This window comes from Chrysochloris asiatica, unplaced genomic scaffold (genome assembly GCF_000296735.1).
Source record: "Chrysochloris asiatica unplaced genomic scaffold, ChrAsi1.0 scaffold00122, whole genome shotgun sequence".
Lineage (NCBI taxonomy): Eukaryota > Metazoa > Chordata > Mammalia > Afrosoricida > Chrysochloridae > Chrysochloris > Chrysochloris asiatica.
The window spans coordinates 4815405-4834244 of NW_006408640.1; the positions used below are offsets into that span (position 1 = coordinate 4815405).

At 36.6% G+C, this 18840-nt stretch overlaps 1 protein-coding gene across 2 annotated transcripts in view; it reads right to left on the reverse strand.

Annotated features, from left to right (window-relative positions):
* Nucleotides 1-2281: 2281 nt before the first annotated feature.
* Nucleotides 2282-18840, reverse strand: part of ANKRD12 (ankyrin repeat domain 12) — a 234638-nt gene continuing 218079 nt past the window's right edge. For both annotated transcript variants that reach the window (XM_006868700.1, XM_006868699.1), the window contains 4 exons: nt 10458-10556; nt 7505-7648; nt 5741-5836; nt 2282-2467 (listed from right to left, as the gene is read on the reverse strand). In XM_006868700.1, coding sequence (XP_006868762.1) covers nt 2282-2467; nt 5741-5836; nt 7505-7648; nt 10458-10556 — 525 coding nt within the window. The remainder of the gene's footprint in view (nt 2468-5740; nt 5837-7504; nt 7649-10457; nt 10557-18840) is intronic.

An 18840-nucleotide genomic window follows, 5' to 3' on the forward strand; every position in this document is an offset into this window, starting at 1 on the left:
CTGAAGAGGTTGAGAAATGTAGCTAAAAAGCTGGGATGACTATAAAACATGCCAGATTCCTTCTTGCTTGCTTTTCTCTTCTGTAGCTTGTTCTATTTGGTCAAACAGTGATTTTTTTTTTCCCCTCTCCTTTTCTGTAGTTGGACCATCAGAACAAAATGCTCTAAAAAATTTACCCCTCTGGTATTTTCTATAACTTCAAAGCTCAATAAGGTTGAGGTTTTATCATAGTATCCCATCACATTTCCTTCTCAGGCAAAAAAAAAATAATAAATAAAATTTGCATTGTTTTTCATATTAAAAAGTATTGCTTTTATAAATTAGCTTTTAATGTTCCCAGTCTTAATAAACTTAACTTCAACAAAACCAGTGCTTCAAAATCTTCCCTGCCTCTCTGACCCCCATTTATCCAATAAAAAAGGCCAATATCGCTCATCTATGTTTCTAAAGAGAACTACATCCAACCTTTATAATAAAGTCCTTGCACTGTGTAATTTTTACACATGTTGCTATATTGCGCATGCCAACTACAATATGAATTAAAATATAAATCGATATGAAAATTCAAAGTCCCTAAGCTTAATATATACCTTTGCACTCAAAATTCTCACTTTTTACGTTCTTTCTTAATTAGTTAAAATTTCCAACTCCACAGGCTGCAATTAAATTCCTTAATTCTTCATATTCTTTTCACTTTCTCTAACATAATAAAAAAAATACTCAGCATTATTTTATAATTAAAGAAAGTATTGTAGAAAATTATTTAAGTTTTATCTCAAATAATTATGGATTAATTTTATACTAAGGTAATTTTTATTTCAAAAGTGTTTAACATGTTCAGCAGTGGTTTCAGATCTGAAATATGCCTGGATATTTAATCTATATGATGTTATAGGAAGGCATGGATTTTTTCCTAAGAATATTGATAGTTATTTTGCTGTTATAAAACAGCATACCAAATCTTACTTAAATTGTAAAATTCTGCAAATTATGCTTTGCTTCTTGGTAACAAGAAAAAACACACAACATATTAATCAGTATTTCATAAATACTGATGAGAATGAGTAGAACATACCTGTTTCTTTTATTTATTTTAACTACCGTCAAGTATCATTCTTGATTTGAGTACTCAGCTTTTACTTTAAAAGTGAAAAGGATATTAAGCTTAAAACATTAAATTTAAGCAATGTAAAAAAGTTTTACAATGATTTAACATGACCAATAAAATTTATTAAACATATTTACATATATTCACAGATTCTTTCATAGTTGAGTATTAAAATAGACATTTACAATTTCAGAATTTTAATGCAAAAGCATATTTTGGGGGGGGGGATAGGCTCTACTGTGAGATGAAAAATGAGCAAAAGGTTTTTTTAAGACTGATTGTAAATAAAATGTTTACCACAATAAGTCACAGGCACTACCATAGGAGACGAGTATGAAACACATGACACTACTATTTTAGGCATCAGTTATGGAGTTAAATTATAGAAAGCATGCAATACAACTAATTCACAATCTTTACAGTTACGGTGATGAAAACAAGCTAACTCAAATAAATGCATGCCTTATTTAAAGTTTTGCTACCTAAACACACTACTTTTGCACTTCCATACAAGTTACAACTTTGGTCCAATAAAACAGCAGACAAAACAGTTTTACAATTATTTTTTATACATAGTTTTACTACCAATCCCTTTGTATACACTTTGACCATTAATTATAAGATTTACATCTGCACAATATGTATAAAATAAGTTATTAAAAAGGACAATATTAAAACTTTCAAAAAGGACTCTGTACAATTAATTTACATATATAATAAACTGAAGAAATTTTGTGCTATTTCTCTTCCACATTAAAAACTATTTGGTAGGCATTGAACTTTTTAGCTTACTGATATATTTTTAATAAAACCTGAAAGAGACTTTAATACTAGTGGTTACCTTGTTACTTAGATTGCTAACAACTTCCAGCGCTGTTAGCAGGTGCTCAACTTTTAAATATCTACTATAATTGGTCAACATGCCCTAATGCAAGCTACCTTTCACCAATATAAATAATAGGTTAGAACCCAATTAGAACTGGGTTTAGATCTAAATCCAAAATAATCCTCTTCATTTTTTTTTAAAATAAAATGACAGTGTTTACTACATAAGCAACTTACACTGAACTTTACTAATAACTGTAAAGGCATTAAAATCAGCATTTTTGTAAAGAGGCAGTTTCCACAGTATAATTTTTGAGGTTAAGAAGACACTACAAGAAGTAATGGCTATTATATAGGAGTCAATTCAAAGTCATCATTAACATCTACAAGGGGAACATAAAACTCCTGGATTTCATAAATGCTGATGGATTTGTAGGTAGCAGGATCCAGTTCCTGGAGTTTGAGCTGCCATTCTAATCTCTGAACTGCATTTAAGGCCGCAGCTTCATGTTGTTGCCTCATTAAAAGACAAGTCTATTTAAAAGCAGAGAAGAGTTAATTGAATTTTCTGTTAACTTACTTTGTTTAAAAATTAATCTAATTTAGGGACACAGGACAGGAACAGACACTTCACTAAGGAAGAGATCCAGGCAGCCAACAAACATATGAAAAAATGCTCACGATCACTAACCATTAGAGAGATGCAAATCAAAACAACAATGAGATATCATCTCACACCAACAATAATAGCAAAGATCAGAAATGTAGAGGACAATAAATCCTGGCGGGGATGTGGAGAGACTGGGACACTCCTGTATTGCTGGTGGGACTGAAAAATGGTCCAACCTCTCTGGAAAGCAATATGGTGCTTCCTCTGGCATCTCCTCAGAAGGTTGAAAATAGCAATCTAGCAATTCTTCTACTTGGTATTTACCCACAAGAAAAACGAGCCACAACACGAGACGATATATGCACACCAATGTTCATAGTAGCACTATTTACAATAGCAAAAAGATGGAGACAGCCAAAGTGCCCATCAACTGAAGAATGGCTAAACAAACTGTGGTACATACACACAATGGAATACTATGCTACCTTGAAGAATAACAACGAAGCGGCAAAGCCACCGCATAATATGGATGAACCTTGGGGACATTGAGTGAAATCAGTCAGTCACAGAAAGAGAAATACTGCATAGGACCACTACTGTAAAAGACTAAGAAAAAGAACCCATAGTAAAGGGGGGTGGGCGGATTCTTTGTTGATTGCTGGTATGTTGGGGGTGGGTGAAGGGAGGGAGGGGAAGGTGGAGCACAGGGCAGGGATTAGACACAGGAAAGTTTGGGTGCTGGGGAGTGGGGGAATATACAAGAAGGGAGAGGGGAATGGAAGAACAAAGCAGATGGGAGAACAATTAGGCATGTTTGAATGGGCTAAGTGGGACAGAGGTAAAGAATGATGTATGCACAGCCTTGGAACTACAGGGCTCTGGGATACAGAGATTGAGACGTGGTTGGAATGGGGAAAAGGGGGAATAATGTTAAGATGCTTGGCTGTCGTTTGAATCTTGGTTTTCCTTGCATTATAATATAATATAGACACTGGAGGGGGAGAGAAAGGAATAGTCAGAAACAACACCATAGAAAGCTTCTAAGTCCGTCTTCTGCCTATAATTGTTTGGAATACCTAAAATGGGGCTACAACATGCCTAGTGAAGGAGGCTTCCTGTGGAGCCTCTGCAATACATAAAACTATAGGTAGAAGCCTGAACCACATCCAGATCTCCAGAGATGGGAAATTTCCACTTGAAAGGCCGAGCAAACCAGGCTGGGGATGCTAGAAGAACAGAAAATACTTCTTGAAAGAAAGACCTACAGGAAAAATACAAAACAATAGAGGCAGACAGACTGTTACTACAAGAACAAACTAGTTGCTTGCCCAGGAAACATCAAGGCAAGTGGTCAGGTCCCCTCAGTGTAAACCCCCTTCGAAGAGTAAGACTCAGTGGGAATACATGCTCTGATTGGTGACCACGCTCGACACCGATTAGGAGAAGTGAGGGAAAAACAGCAATGAAGTGACGAGCTACGCCCTACAATGTGGAGAGTGAAGCGTGCAGCTGATAGAAAGAGAGGGCATACGTACAAGAACACCCACACTTGCAGATAATACCCACTTGACCTGACTTCAATGACTGGATGATCAGAGCTCAACCAGAAGAAGAAAGAAGAGGAAAAAAAGAGTAATCTGATACAATTTGATGAACTTGACCTACACCTATAGATGCAGTAACTCAAAAGAGGGAACAAATCCTTACAGCAAGAATCATTCCCACCCCTTCCCCACACAGAGTAGACAGGGATGGGCAACTTGGACATTGGCTACCCAAAATAGGGGGGAAATGGGGGCTACAAAGGCAGGAAGTGACTGGCTTACAAGCTTTCAGAAGGGAATCTAGAGCCAGGGGGGCTAGAGGAAGGCAGAATCTCCAGTGAGTAGTTTCCAATCTGTCTAGGTGGAGCTGATGAAATGAAATGCAGATGGGTCTCTTGTGATACAATAGTGAGTAATTGTTATCAGGACTGATTGTGAGGGTTGGAAATGTAAAGGTAGATATTTTATAGCAAGGAGGGGAGTGATTAACTTTTTAGTCTAGGAGTGGAAGTTCCTAGGACCATCAATGGAGAAGAGCAGAGAGCGGGATCCTCCCCAGAGAAGCAGTGATGCCTGAGATGGAGGCAGAGACGATGATGTGGAGCGATGGAGCAGCTGGAGATTTTAGATCCAGAGAGGGAGAGCGACTGTGTGCTGAAGACTCGGGGGCGGGGTTTGAGGGTGAGGGAAATAGTGTAGGGGGCAGGCTTGCAGGGTATACCCTTTGGTTGGTTGATGATGATGCATGGAGGGGATTGTAACCATGGCAATGAAACAATATACAATAGAATGAATGTAAAACTAATATTCTCCCATGTAAACTATCATATAATTCACAATAAAACATTTAAAAAAATTAATGTAATTTAGTTCTGGTGTCGTGCTGTAGGATGACTACTGAACACAGGTTGGTGGTAGAAACCCACTAGCCACTCCTTGGAAACCTTCACAGCCCTCACTATGAGTCGGCACCAATTCGACAGCACTTAACAACAGTTTCCTTAGTCACTAAGATGGGCACATTAGGAGTACAGACAGTTCTTAAATTATATACCCAGTTCCTGTTTTATACTGTTCAGATCCATATGCCAATTATTTATGTGTGTGCAACGTCACACTCAAAATTTCAAAATGTACTTTCAAATGATAAGATTTCAAATTATCGCAGGAATTGTAAAAAAAAGGAAAATAATAACATTTCTCAGAAATTTTCTTTACTGATTTGCAAAACATGTTCCTCTTTACCAAGCTTTCATATTTATAGACACGTGGCTTAGATAATTACAATGTAAATCCACGTTATAAGCTGCTTTTACTATGGTATTTTAATCTTTTGAACTCTTGTTAGGTGCTGTTGAGTTGGTTCCAACTCATAGCGACCCTGTACAGGGTTTCTGATGAGTGGCTGTTGAGTTTGAATTGCTGACCTTGTACTTCAAACTGTCCTTAGTCATGTTTATCCTGCATCACCACACCAGGACTACACTGGTCCTAAAAATGGACTTGCAGTCTCTATTTCCCTTTATCTTTCTAATTGTGGCTCAGCATAAGGATATATGAGTAGCCAATGTTTCCTAATAATTTTAATATAGTTGCAGTTTGTTTATGAAGGAGGAAAGCATTCATTTAAACTGAATTTCTGAACATACATACCTTTAATTTATCAAATTTATCATCTACATCTTGTAACCAAGACATAAACTGTCTTGCATTAAAGCGATCCCTCACTGAAGTCTTACTGTCATCAGACTGAAAGAGAACATTAAAAGTAGACAAGACACCATTAACGTACTTTAAAATCTCTAGGTGATCATATCATCTTTTTATGTTATAAGTTATTTTTCAGGAATGATGGAACTATAATTTTAAAACAATATAATATTAAAATTTCATAAAGCTTTTATTTCCATACTAAGTTGACAGATTAGTTATTAGAATTATCAATATGCTGGGTTTAATTATTAATTAAATAGAACCTACAATTTTGTGAGCTAAAGGTACGTCTCAGAAAGACATGTCTTATCAAGTACTGCATCTGTGACATTCATATTAATACACAATCTATTTAATTTTAATGTTTTCTCAGATGTAGGGAGTTGTGTTGAAGTGGAGCTCTGACATTGTCCAGGACCAATTTTTTAGAGTACATATAAATAAGTTCTAAGCTGATTCTTAAGGATACCTCTTTTAGAATTAATATAGACTATATTAAAAAAAAATTTTTTTTGTCACTTCAATGAATTTGGGGAGGAAAATATGGAAAACAGTTATATTCAGTTATTTACTCAAACACTCTGAACTAGATATCCTCAACATAATTTCCCTTGCACCGTGGTTAAAACCTATCCATATTTTTCTAATACTGATTTCATTATCCTATAATTGCACAAGATTTTGTAAGACTTCATGGAATCATATGGTATAGTCTAGCCTTTTATCAGTATAATTAAACTAAGAAGTTCAGTTATTTAAAACCATCCATTCATCCCTTTAAAACTAGTAATGCTGAAAATTCTGTAAACTCCCTAAGTGACCTTTCTAGTGTTTACTTCGTTAGAGTCAAATAGCTGTTTTAAGATCCAATTACTCATTTTAAAAGCATCTTAAGATATATCCAAACACTTTCATTTGAATAAAACATTTAATGACTTAAAACATTTTGAAAATCACTGATCTTGTTCAATCTTCTCTTATCACAGATAAGACAATAAAGCCCAGAGAGGATGAAGTCACTGACTCTGATACACCATGCCTGTATATTACTAGTCTATCTACTTCAAAATAGCATTTTGTAGTATTCAATGTTTGCGCTTATAAACTTTTTATTTTTCATATTAAAGACACAGATATAAAATTTCACGATTTTATTAATTTATTCCACCAATATTGAAGATCAAAACAGGACCTAAGCAGTATCTTGGCAATGTTATGAGGAGACTTCAAAAAGTTTAAGTGAAAAATATTCCATTATTTTATAATTGTATTTTTCCATGAACTTTTAGAAGCCCTCTTATAAGGGCTTTAAACCTCATGTACAGTTTTCACCTGCTTGCATAGTTTCCTCAGTATGGAGGAAACTTTCCACAGTAGAGGCAAGGTACTAAGAACTAAATGTATAAAACTCTACTTTAGAAACAAGTGACAGATTATATATAGGACATATGAAAGTTATATGAGCACTATCCTAAAGACATATCTGTTTTCTGATCATCTGAAATTATAACATAAATCTAATGTTTAAAGGGCTTTAGGAAAAAGAAAATGAGCTAATCCAGAAAGAGTACTCTGGTCTGAAAGAGTTGTTTTCTCCTTTAAATTCTGATAATTGTTAAATCAAAGTTTCTTCTATGGAAACAGATGAAAAAAGGAACCTGGTTATACTTAAGAGCATTCAAAATGCACCAATGAATGTTTTACCTGAGAGTCCAGTGGAACATTGTATACTTCTGCATCCAGCAAAACAGTACAAGCACTAAATGGCAGTGTTTGATTTGCCAATGTTCTGGCTGCTCTATAGTGCACTCGGAGAACTTCCTGCTCATTGGATACAATGAGTTTTTCCTAATTGAACAAATAATCAAAACACACACACATACATCAATTATGTATCAATTTGTTTTTCAAACTTATAGAAAACTACCCTTAAAATATGTTAAATTTCAGAGTAGCATTTCTTCTCAGTAGGCTTGACAAACTTGGGAATTCCTAATGTGCTAAAAGTATAAACGCCTTTTCTTATTCCAAAATTGGGAGTGCTGTGGCTCCATATTATAAGCACTAGACTATGAACCACAAGGTCCATGGTTCTAGCCTGCCAGCTGCTCTGCAGGAGAAAGATAAGTCTTTCTGCTCCCTTGAAGATTTATAGCCTCAAAACCCCTATAGAGGGCACAATGAGTTGGAACCAACTTGACAGCAGTTAACATTAATGGCATTCCCAAACTAACAGCCTTTTTTCAAAAGTGAACAATGATGGTTTTTAGTATATTTATCATGCTGCATGACCATTACTACTATCTAACTCCAAAGCATCCCAGACACTCCTTTCCTACCTTCCTATTTTCTTTTTTCCCTGTTGTTGGTGTTAAGTGCCATCGAGTTGATCCCGACCCATAGTGACCCTGTATAGGGTTTCCAAGGAGCAACTGGTAAGCCTGAACCACTGATCTTATAGTTCAAATGACTTTGCAGTCTGACGCATTAGCCCACAGTGCCACACCAGGACTCTTCTTTCTCTACTCCTTGGCAAATGCTAATCTATTTTTTGTCTCTACTGATTTATCTATTCTGAACATTTAGTATAAACTGAATCACACAATGTGGTCTTTTGTGACTGTGCTTTTTCACTTAGCATCAAAATGCTTTCAAAATTCATTCATCTCATAGAATATATCAATACTTCTTTATTCCTTTTTATGGCTGAATAATAGTCTAATGTATATATACCACATTTTGTTTATCCATTCCTCAGTTGAAAGGACATTCGGGTTGTTTACACTTTTTGCCTACTGTGAATGCTGCTGCTATGAATATTCATGCTCAGATATTTGTGTGAAGATGTTTTCAATTCTCTTGGGTAAATAACTACAAGTGGAATTGCTGAGTTATAAAGTTTGGCACTGTAGGATAAGCACCGAACTGCTAACCACAAGATGGGTGGTTTAAACCTACCAATTGCTCCTTGAAAACCCTACACAGGGTCACTATAAGTTGAACTCAACTCAGCAGCTTAACAACAGCAACAATAACATGGTAACTTTACGTTTAACCCCTTGAGAAACCATTAAATTGTTTCCCACAGCTGTTGTATCATTTTATGGTCCACTAGTAATGTATGAATGTTTTAATTTCTCTACCTCATCACTGCTAATTATAATAAATATTTTCTTAGTAATAAATATATACTCTGATGCTAATTACTTGCAAATAACTGGCAACTACAGTAAAATTTCACCTTAGTGTGTTAAGTGGAGTCTAAAACTTTCAATTATGTAAAATGCAAGGTTAATAAAATGATCTAGACGAGCTTCTGCATTCAGCAGGCTAGAAATCCCTGAGTTCCAACTGCAGTTCCTAAACCATCCTACAGATTTGTGTCATTTGGTGGTAATGGTACTCTTTGGCTTAAATATCAGTGGGAACAACTCTGGGACCTGTGGCTGGCAGGAATGCTAAGTACAGGACTCCTCAGTTATATGACATTCATTTTGTTGGTCCTGTCTGGGCAGTGGAGCTGGGAGAATACTTGCCTTGTCTTCTCCCTACCAGATTCCTCATTCTCTCCTCAACTGACAAGAACTTTAGCCTTCTCCCATTAGAGAATGCAGGCCACATTATATTCAAATATACATTATTATAGTTTCACTATGTAATTTAGTATAAAAGGCAAAGAAACATGGTCCTACTGAACTTACAGAAGAAAAAAATCTAACATTTATGGTTTATTAATTTAAGTACATGTTTAAGGTCAGCCTTGATAAATTAGCTGGCTCTAGACATCCATTCCCAAATTTGGAAACCCAAGCATCTATTAGGAATTCACTGACGTAGGTCTGCAAATTCAACAACTGATAACAAAAAACCATTGGAGAGCTTTATATATCAGAAAGACAGCCAATGTGAATTATAATATGGTAGTTAGTGATTGTGTGCCACTGAGTCAGTTCCAACTCACAGCGACACTTTGTATGGGTTCCGGCTCACAGTGACTCTATGTAGAGTTTCTGAGGAGCCACTGTGAGTCTAAACTGCTGTAAATCTTTACCGGAGCAGAAAGCCTATTTGTTCCACAGAGCGACTGGCAGATTATAACAGCTGACCTTGTGGTTAACAGCCCTCTAGTAATCCACCAGGCTACCAGGGCTCCTTTATACTGTGGTAGCAGAATCTTAAAACAGGATTAAGAATTCTCTATTGAATTGTATACACACAAGATAAAAATCAAACCATTTCCCAAAATGGTTCTAAATAAAATCCACTAGTGAAAACTATGTTGTTAAGTACCATCGGGTGAGTTCAGACTCATAGTAACCCTGTATAGGTTTTCCAAGGAGCAGCTGGCAGGTTTGAACCACCAACCTTGCAGTTAGGGGTCCAGGGCTTATCCTATAGCACTAAATTGGATGCCATAAATAATAATAAAACAATAAGCCATTTTGATAAGCACTGGGCTGCAGCTGCTAACCACAAGGTCAGCAGTTCAAATTCACTGGCTGTTCCATAGGAGCAAGATGAGGCTGTCTGCTCCCGTACAGACTGAGTCTCAGAAATCCTAAGGATCTGTCCTAGAGGGTCAGTATGAGTCAGAATTGACTTGATGGCAATAGGTTAATTTTTTTAAAGCATAAGTGTAAATTTAAACAATTCTTACCCTTTCAATACTGTGTTGCAAACGTAGTTTCATCCTTACAACTTCCTGTTGCCGAAACAGCTCTTTAAGTGGATCTGACAGGGAAGGTGGTGGTGTAATCTAATTAAAAAATATATAGTTTAAAATACTACGTTTTATTTATCATAATGGGCTAGTCTTATACAATTACATTTTTCATTTGTTGTTATTGTTAAGTGCCACTGAGTCAGTACCGACCCATAGCAACCTTATGTACAGCAGAATGAAACACTGCCCGATCCTGGGCCAACTTCACTGGGCCACGCTTGAGTCCACTGATACTACCACTCGGCCAATCCATCTCGTTGGGGGTCTTCCTCTTTTTCTCTGACCCTTCACCTTACCAAACATGATATCCTTCTCTAGTGACTGGTCGCTCATGACAATGTGTCTGAAGTATGAGAGACGAAGTTTGTCCATCCTGGTCTCCAAGGAGCACTCTGGTTACATTTTTTCTAAAACGGATCTACTGGTTCTTTTGGTAGCCCATGGAACTTTCAATATTCTCCTCCAACACCATAACTCAAAAGCATCAATTCTTCTATGGTCTTCCTTATTCACTGTGCAGCTTTCGTATGCATATGAGGTTATTGAAAATACCATGGCTTGGGTCAGGCACACCTTAGTCCTCAAGCTGACATCTTTACTCTTCAAATTTGTCATGCATAACTTAAACCCACATATTCTGATATTCTACTAATCAAATAATATAGTAACAATTGATGTAACTGTTTATGCTCAAGCAATTTTAACTGAAACAGTAGAGAATTCCAGCAAGCTTCAATGTTTTCTTTGATTCCGAGGTCAAAGCAAATTTAAAGGACTAAGAAAATGATTTACAGATAGATGCATTTTAAAGCATCAGTAAGTGAAAACTTAAGACTAGGAGGAAGGGAGGAATAACAAAAACAGGCGAAGTTGGCATAAGCATGGAGCAATAGTCTTAAGTGTCATACCAAGTACATCAAATAGGAAGTGAAGTCTTTGTAGACATGATAAAAATCAAGTTTCATATTTAGAAATTAAGCTTTAAAAAATAAAAATGAAATTGTTTTCTAACAGATTTGTGTGTCCTTGATCAAAAGTTCTCATCTGTTTCTGTATTTGTATTCTATGTGTAGTAACTTCTTTGTTATATTACTTTGTCTTTTCTTACGCCCCAAAGCTAATGGGGTCATCTCTTATTTGATATTATATGGCCTGTACTTTCTGGTAAATGCTGAGGTTAAGGAATGTGACTTGATCTGTTTTGTACACTCTACTATTAATATGGTGGTTGTTGTGTTAAGTGTCATCGAGTTGGTTCTAACACATAGAGAACCTATATAGAGTTTCTGAGGAGCAGCTGGGAAGTTTGAGCTGCTGACCTTGTAGTTCAAACTGACCTTGCAGTCCAGTGTTTATCTCAGAGAGCCATGCCAGGAGGCACCCAAATATGGCAGTAACTCTCTGTGACCCACTGAACATTTCTCCTTGAGTTCTTGGAAATTTCCTCACTGCCGCTCTCATCCTTATTTATAATTACTGTCAGCGTATTAAAAACAAAAGATGATAGCTAACAAGAATTTCAGTATGTTTTGGTTCTTCTGATAGTTTTCAGGGCAACCAGGTATCATGACTTCCTGATGTGGTGCTACAGGTATTAATCATCATCACCACATATAAAGATCTGTTGCTAAAGAATCAAACCTGGATCTAATAAAGACACTAAATTTAACTAAGTTTATATGAATTATGGGAGACTGAAAAAAATGTTAAATAATACCATAACGATTCAATCAGATGAATCCATAACATAGAAAATTTATAGGACAAATAACTTATTCAAGCTGATTATTTTTCAGGCCTCTGCTTATATATTTCTCTGATTTCTGTATCCCATAAACGGTTTTTAAAAGTTGTAGACAGTTTGGTGCTGTTGTTTTAGTTTCACGATCGTACAGTTTGCAATCATACAAAGAGTATAAGGGAAAGATATCTAGTCATCTGAGGTTGGAAGTGTCAGAGAAAGAATCCCCGAGAGGGTAGGGAGTGTCTAACCATTGCTGTTAAGTGCTGGTTAGTCAATTCTGATTCATAGCGACCCTGTACAGGGTTTCCAAGGAGCAGCTGGTGGGTGTGAACTGCCAAACTTGTGATTCGCAGGTCAGTACTTATCCAACAGCTCCACAAATGTCTGACTACTACACGGAATTTACGTGAACATGTAGAACTGAAAGACTTCACAGCTCACTCAAGTGTCTGTATGGAAAGGATGTTTTAGGGATAACACTGTAGGCAAGGAATTAAGGAGGCAGATGTGGAGATGGATTCTAAAAATACTGGTAAATAGATAAATATGAAGGATGCAAAAAAGGAAGCAGTAAAGTGTGAGGACTGCACGTCTGGTAAGAAGAGATAGAGATGAAAGGAGGGGATAGACTAGGAGAAAGTCCAGAGTGTGGACACGATGAATTTGTGGAGCTAATGGACGTTCATTCAGGAGTCCTGGTATGTTGCTGTAGAATGAGCACTGGGCTTCTAACCAGAAGACTGGCAATTCAAACCCACCAGCCACTCCTTGGAAATCCTGTACAGGGTTACTGTGAGTTGGAACTCAAAGGCACTTAACAACAACATGGACATTCAGATGGAGTTGTTCAGGTAGCAAAAAACAACAAAAAACTCAAAATGAGAAACCATGTGAGAGATGCGACTCAAAATCATGAGAAACCATGGTAGATACTCATCAGACTACTAACCACAAGGTTGGCAGTTCAAACCCACCAGCCACTCTGCAGAAGGAAGATGAGGCTTTCTACTCCTGCAAAGATTTATAGTGTTGGAAACCCTATACAGGTTTGCTAAGAGTGCAAATCAACTAAAGGCAGTGGGTGGGTTAGAATGGCTAACATAAAGTAAGTGAAAGAAGGAAAGAAAGAAAAAAAAAACGGCAGAAAATAACATGTTAGTGAGGATGTATGGAAATACATGGTTGGTGGAAATGTAAAATGGTCCAGTTGCTGTGTTAAACTGTGACAGTTCCTCAAAATCATCAATTGTAGAGTGACCATAATTCCACTGCTAGGAATACACCTAATGAACTTGAAGTGGCAACTTACTCAGCCAGAAAGAGAAATGAAGTCTTGATACATGCTACAACATGGATGGAGTTTGAAGCCATTATACTGAGTGAAGTGGCAATCACAAAAGGGCAAATACGGTGTGACCTAACTTATCTAAAGAACGGCAAATATATGCAGACTAAATCTTGCAAAAATATGTGACAATAAACCATTCTTCCACAGCACTCTCTCCTCATTCTAGGTTTGGTAATTCGTTGCAGTGGCCACACAGAACTCATAAGACACCATACTTATAGTTAAGGGGTTTACTAGGGACATTAACAGGTTACCATTTGGGAACAGAAATTGTTCCAGTCAATGATAAATGCCTATAGGACACACCACTCTACCATAAGCTTCAGCTTGAAGGCACTCGGGTGCAGCTCGCTGGGCCAGCAAACCTAATTCCTCAATTAAGTGTCTACTCTACAAGCAAGCTTCCTACTTGAGTCATTGAGTCATTTGGTTTTAGCTGCTCTGTGGGCTGGGAAGTCCACTGCTCTGTCTCATGCTCTGGTTCTTGGTTCTACTGCTGCTGCTCCTCTGCTAGTCCTCTGGTGTCACAGCTTTGCACTTAGGTTGAGGAGGTTCAATGCATAGGGATCTCTGGGTGTAGATTCGAAACAATGGGAGCCTGAATTAGTAAGCTTGAAGATGTATTTCTCAGTACTAGTATATTAGAAGAACAATTAGAAAAAAGAATGAAAAAAAATCCAAAGAAATCCTAAAAGTTATATGGGACACCACATAGAGGAATCACTTCCTGTTCTGCAATTCCAGAACAGGAAGAGACAATATAAAACACAGAGAAAATTGCTAAAGAGTTGTTGGAAAAAAACTTCCCTAACATCAAGAGAGACACGAAGATAAGCACATAAGAAGTTGAACGAGCCCAAACAGCATAGACCTCAAAAGAAAATCACCAAGACATAATCATAACCAAACTCTCCAAAAACAAAGATATGGAAAGAATCCTGAGAGCAGTTCGGGAAAAACAAAAAGTTACCTAAAAAGGAGAACCAGTAAGACTGAGCTATGATTTTCAGCAGAAACAATGGAGGCAAGCAGGCAATGGAATGACATATACATAATAGGGAAAGAAAGAAACTGCCAACCAAAAATCATAAACTCAGAAAAGTTGTCCCTTGAATACAAAGGGCAGTTACGACATTTCCAGGTGAAGAGAAATTGACGGAATTTGTAATAACCAGAACTATATAAAAATTACTAAAGGGTGTTCTTTGTACTGAGAATTAACACTAGGAGACAACAACCTGAGATTAACATACATGGTAACATCCTCCAAAACTCAGTACTCTGGACATAAAAGTATTTAAATAAAACAAACCTACAAGACTGAAAACTGGGAACCAGAGGTAACTATTTACAAATGAAGTCAAGTACATACCAAAAAGAAAAATGCAAATATAGAACTTCCAAATGGCAAGGAAGTCAAAGTAGGTTTCAAGATAAAACTGTTTTAAGTAGGGAAAATTACTAAATTATAGGGCTCCCTCAAAAAAGATGAACATACTTTCACATCAAAATAAAAAGAGAAATATCAGAAAGATTTAGTAACATTAACACAACAACAGAAAAAAGAAAACCCACAAACAAAATGAACTCAGTACAGAAAATTATGTGGAACAAAAAAACCCAGAAACATCACAAAAAACACATACATAACAAAATGGCAGTTATAAATTCATACCTATTGGTAATTACACTCAATGTAAATGGATTACACATACCAGTCAAGAGACAGAGAGTTATAAGAAAACAGGGTTCTTCAACACGCCGTCTATAAGAGACACATTTTATACCCAAACACAGAAATAGACTAAAAATCAGAGAATGGGAAAAAATTTATCAAACTAGTGCCAATCAAAAATGAGCAGGAGTGGCAACTTTAATCTCTGATAAATTAGACTTTAAGGCAAAAACCAGCCTAAGAGACAAAGGAGGATATTACATGATGATTAAGGGGTCAACTGAACAATAGGGTTATTGTAGTTGGTTCTGACCCATACTGACCCTGCATAGGGTTTCCAAGGAGTGGCTGGTGAGCTTGAACTGTCGACCTTGTAGCACTAATAACAAGACTCCTCTAGGAGATTTTAATACACCATTTTTGATTAAGGACAGAACAACTAGAAAGAACCTCAACAAGGGCAAGAAAAGGAAATTAAAGGCAGTGTATAAGGAGCTCTGGTAGTGTAGTGGTTATGAGATGGGCTGCTAACTTCAAGGTCAGCAGTTCAAAACTACTAGCTGTTCTGTGAGGGAAAAACGGAAGTTTTCTGCTCCTGTAAAGATTTATAGCCTTAGACACCCTGTATGGGGTCACATGCAACCATTACCAAATTGACAGAGAGTAAAACTCTTTTTTTGCAGATGATATGATCTTATACATAGAAAATCCCAAAGACTCAGCATGAAAATTATTGGAATTCAGCGATAGATTTTGCAATGAAAAATCAGTTAGACTCCTTTACATTAATAAAGAGAGCTTTGAAAATGAAATCAGGAAAACAACGCCATTTACAAAAGCCACCCAAAAGATGAAATATTTAGGAATAAATCTAAACAGAAATCAAAGACCTATACTAAAAAAGCTACAAAACACCGCTACAAAAAAAAAGAAAAGAAAGAAAGCAAGCAAGCAAGCAAGCTGTAGAAATGGAGGAATTATATTGTGTTCCTAGACAGGAAGACTTAACATTCTGAAAATGTCAACCCTTCCCAAAGCAATCTATAGATATAATGCAATCCCAATCCAGATTCCATCATCATTCTTTAAACAGATGGAAAAACTAATCACTAACTTTATATGGAAAGAAAAGAGACCTCAGTTAAGCAAAGTATTATTATAAAAGAACAAAGTAGAAGGACTCTCACTTCGTGATTTCAAACCTGGACTGCCAAATGAAAGGTTGGCAGTTCAAACCCTACATAGTGTTTCCAGAACCAACTTGACAGCACTTACCAACAGTAATATGTGCATAAAAAATTTCTCCAGAAGGGTAAAAAGAGAACCCACTGACTGGGAAAAAAATGTTTACCAACAACATATCAAAGGACTGCTCTCTAAAATGTATACACTTCAACGCGCAACAAGACGATGATAAATAACCTAATAAAAAAATGGGCAGACATGAACATACACTTCACCAAAGATGACAGAGATCACTAAACATTAGAGAGATGCAAATCAAAACAACAGTGATATATCATTTTACTCTGGTACTCAGGCTTAATAGCAAACTTCCAAAAAAACAGAAAACAAGAAATGCTGGAGAGGGTGTGGAGAGACTGGGACGCTCCTACACTGCTGGTGGGACTGTAAAATAGCGTAGCCACTATAGAAAATGATATGGTGCATTTTCAAAAAGATAAAAATAGAAATATCATATGACCCAGCCATCCCTCTACTTGGTATATATCCTCAAGAAATAAGAGCCATTGCACAAATAGAAACATGCACACCCATGTTCATTGCAGTACTATTCACAACAGCAAAAAGATGGAGAGCCTAAATGCCTGTCAACAGAAGACTGGTTAAAGAAACTTTGGTACATAACACACAATGATATATGCTGAATAATAATGGTGAATTTACAGAACACTTCACAAGTATAAACCTGGAGGACACTGTGCAGAGTGAAATTAGTCAATCATAAAAGGACAAACACTGTATGAGACCACTGTTGTAAAAAGGTATGAGAAGGTTTTCTTGATAAAAGGCATATTCTATGGTGGTTATGGAGGTAGGGGAAGGAAAATTATTAATGTGCTAAAAGGTAGACACATGTTAACGTGGATGACAGGGCAAGCAATATACAACAAGAGGGAGGTTGGCGGAGGAAAGATGAATACAGCAGGAAACACAGGGAGGGATGCAAGAATTAAAGTAAAGAGAGGTAAATACTGTTAACTGATGGTACACGGAAGGGATTGCAATCACTGTAATGAAGCAAAGTTAATGATTTGTTGAGTGTAAAACTGATGATCTGCTTGGTAAACTTCACTCAATTCACAATAAAAAGTTAAAAAAAAAATTCCCCAAAGTCTTGTTTAAATCAAACAGCAATTTTGCTTAATTAGTAATGGCTATCTTGATCTTTTTAAAAACACTATTAAGATGGTACTTTTAAGAACTATTCATATGGGATCAAACTGACAGCAGCAACTCAGAATATTAGTAACTGGTATAGGGGAGGCAGTGAGTTTACATTTATGAGATGAATAATTTAGAAAAGGAGGGTGACAAATTGAAGACGTAGAAATTGATGAATTGGTGTATGTTCTGCTACATATATTCTCACCAACAACAAGCAAAAAAGAACCTGAAGAGAGGAGTTTGGGTTGGATATATAAATTTGGGGAAGTCTGAATATATATGGGAGAAGTGAAACCACCAAAGGAATACACAAAATGTTTCTGAGGAAAGTCTTTCATTACTGTTTCTTTGGGCTTGTTCTCTTCTAACTTGAAGGTTTTGTCTTTCACTAAATAGTGAATTCTATGAACCTGTAGAATAGTTAACTTTCTCACCAGTCTTAAAGGGTTATATTCTCTTCTAACCATCTTCATTTGGAATCCCCCACTAGGGTCTGTGTAGAGTGTATTGTCACCATTGGTTAAAAGTAGATGCCAGATTGTGAAAAGTCTCTTTTTCTTTTTTTGCTTTCTTGTTCCTTTGATGTTTGGTAACATGACCTTTAGTTTTACATTTTTCCCCTCCCACTAATTTCCTCTAGAAAGATGTCTGCTTTCTAGTTAAATTATGAGGAAAAATATCTGATCAAGGTCTTTAACTCACTTTGGGGATGCTTTATCACATTTCAAATGAACATGTAACATTTATGTGAGAAAAGGTTATGATAAAATAGCCATTAGTTGGGTTGGAAGACTCAAATGGACAAAACCTTGTTTGAATTAAAACATAATGTAGACTCACAGAAGTTTTTGTTATTCTAGTCTTTATTGTTTTTTTGATATTATGAACAAAAAAGTTTCAGTTGAGTACACACTCAAAAGCACAGCCTTTTATGAGCAAAAAGCTGGCATTCTCCTTGTTGTTTTTGGCAGGTGCCATTGAGTCAGAACCAACTCATAGCAACCCCACGCACAGCAGAATGAAACAATGTCCGATCCTGGGCCAACCTCACTGCCGCTGCCACACTTGACGCCATCAATGATGTCACCTGGCTGATCCACCTCGTTGGGGGTCTTCCTCTGTTTCTCTGACCCTCCACCTT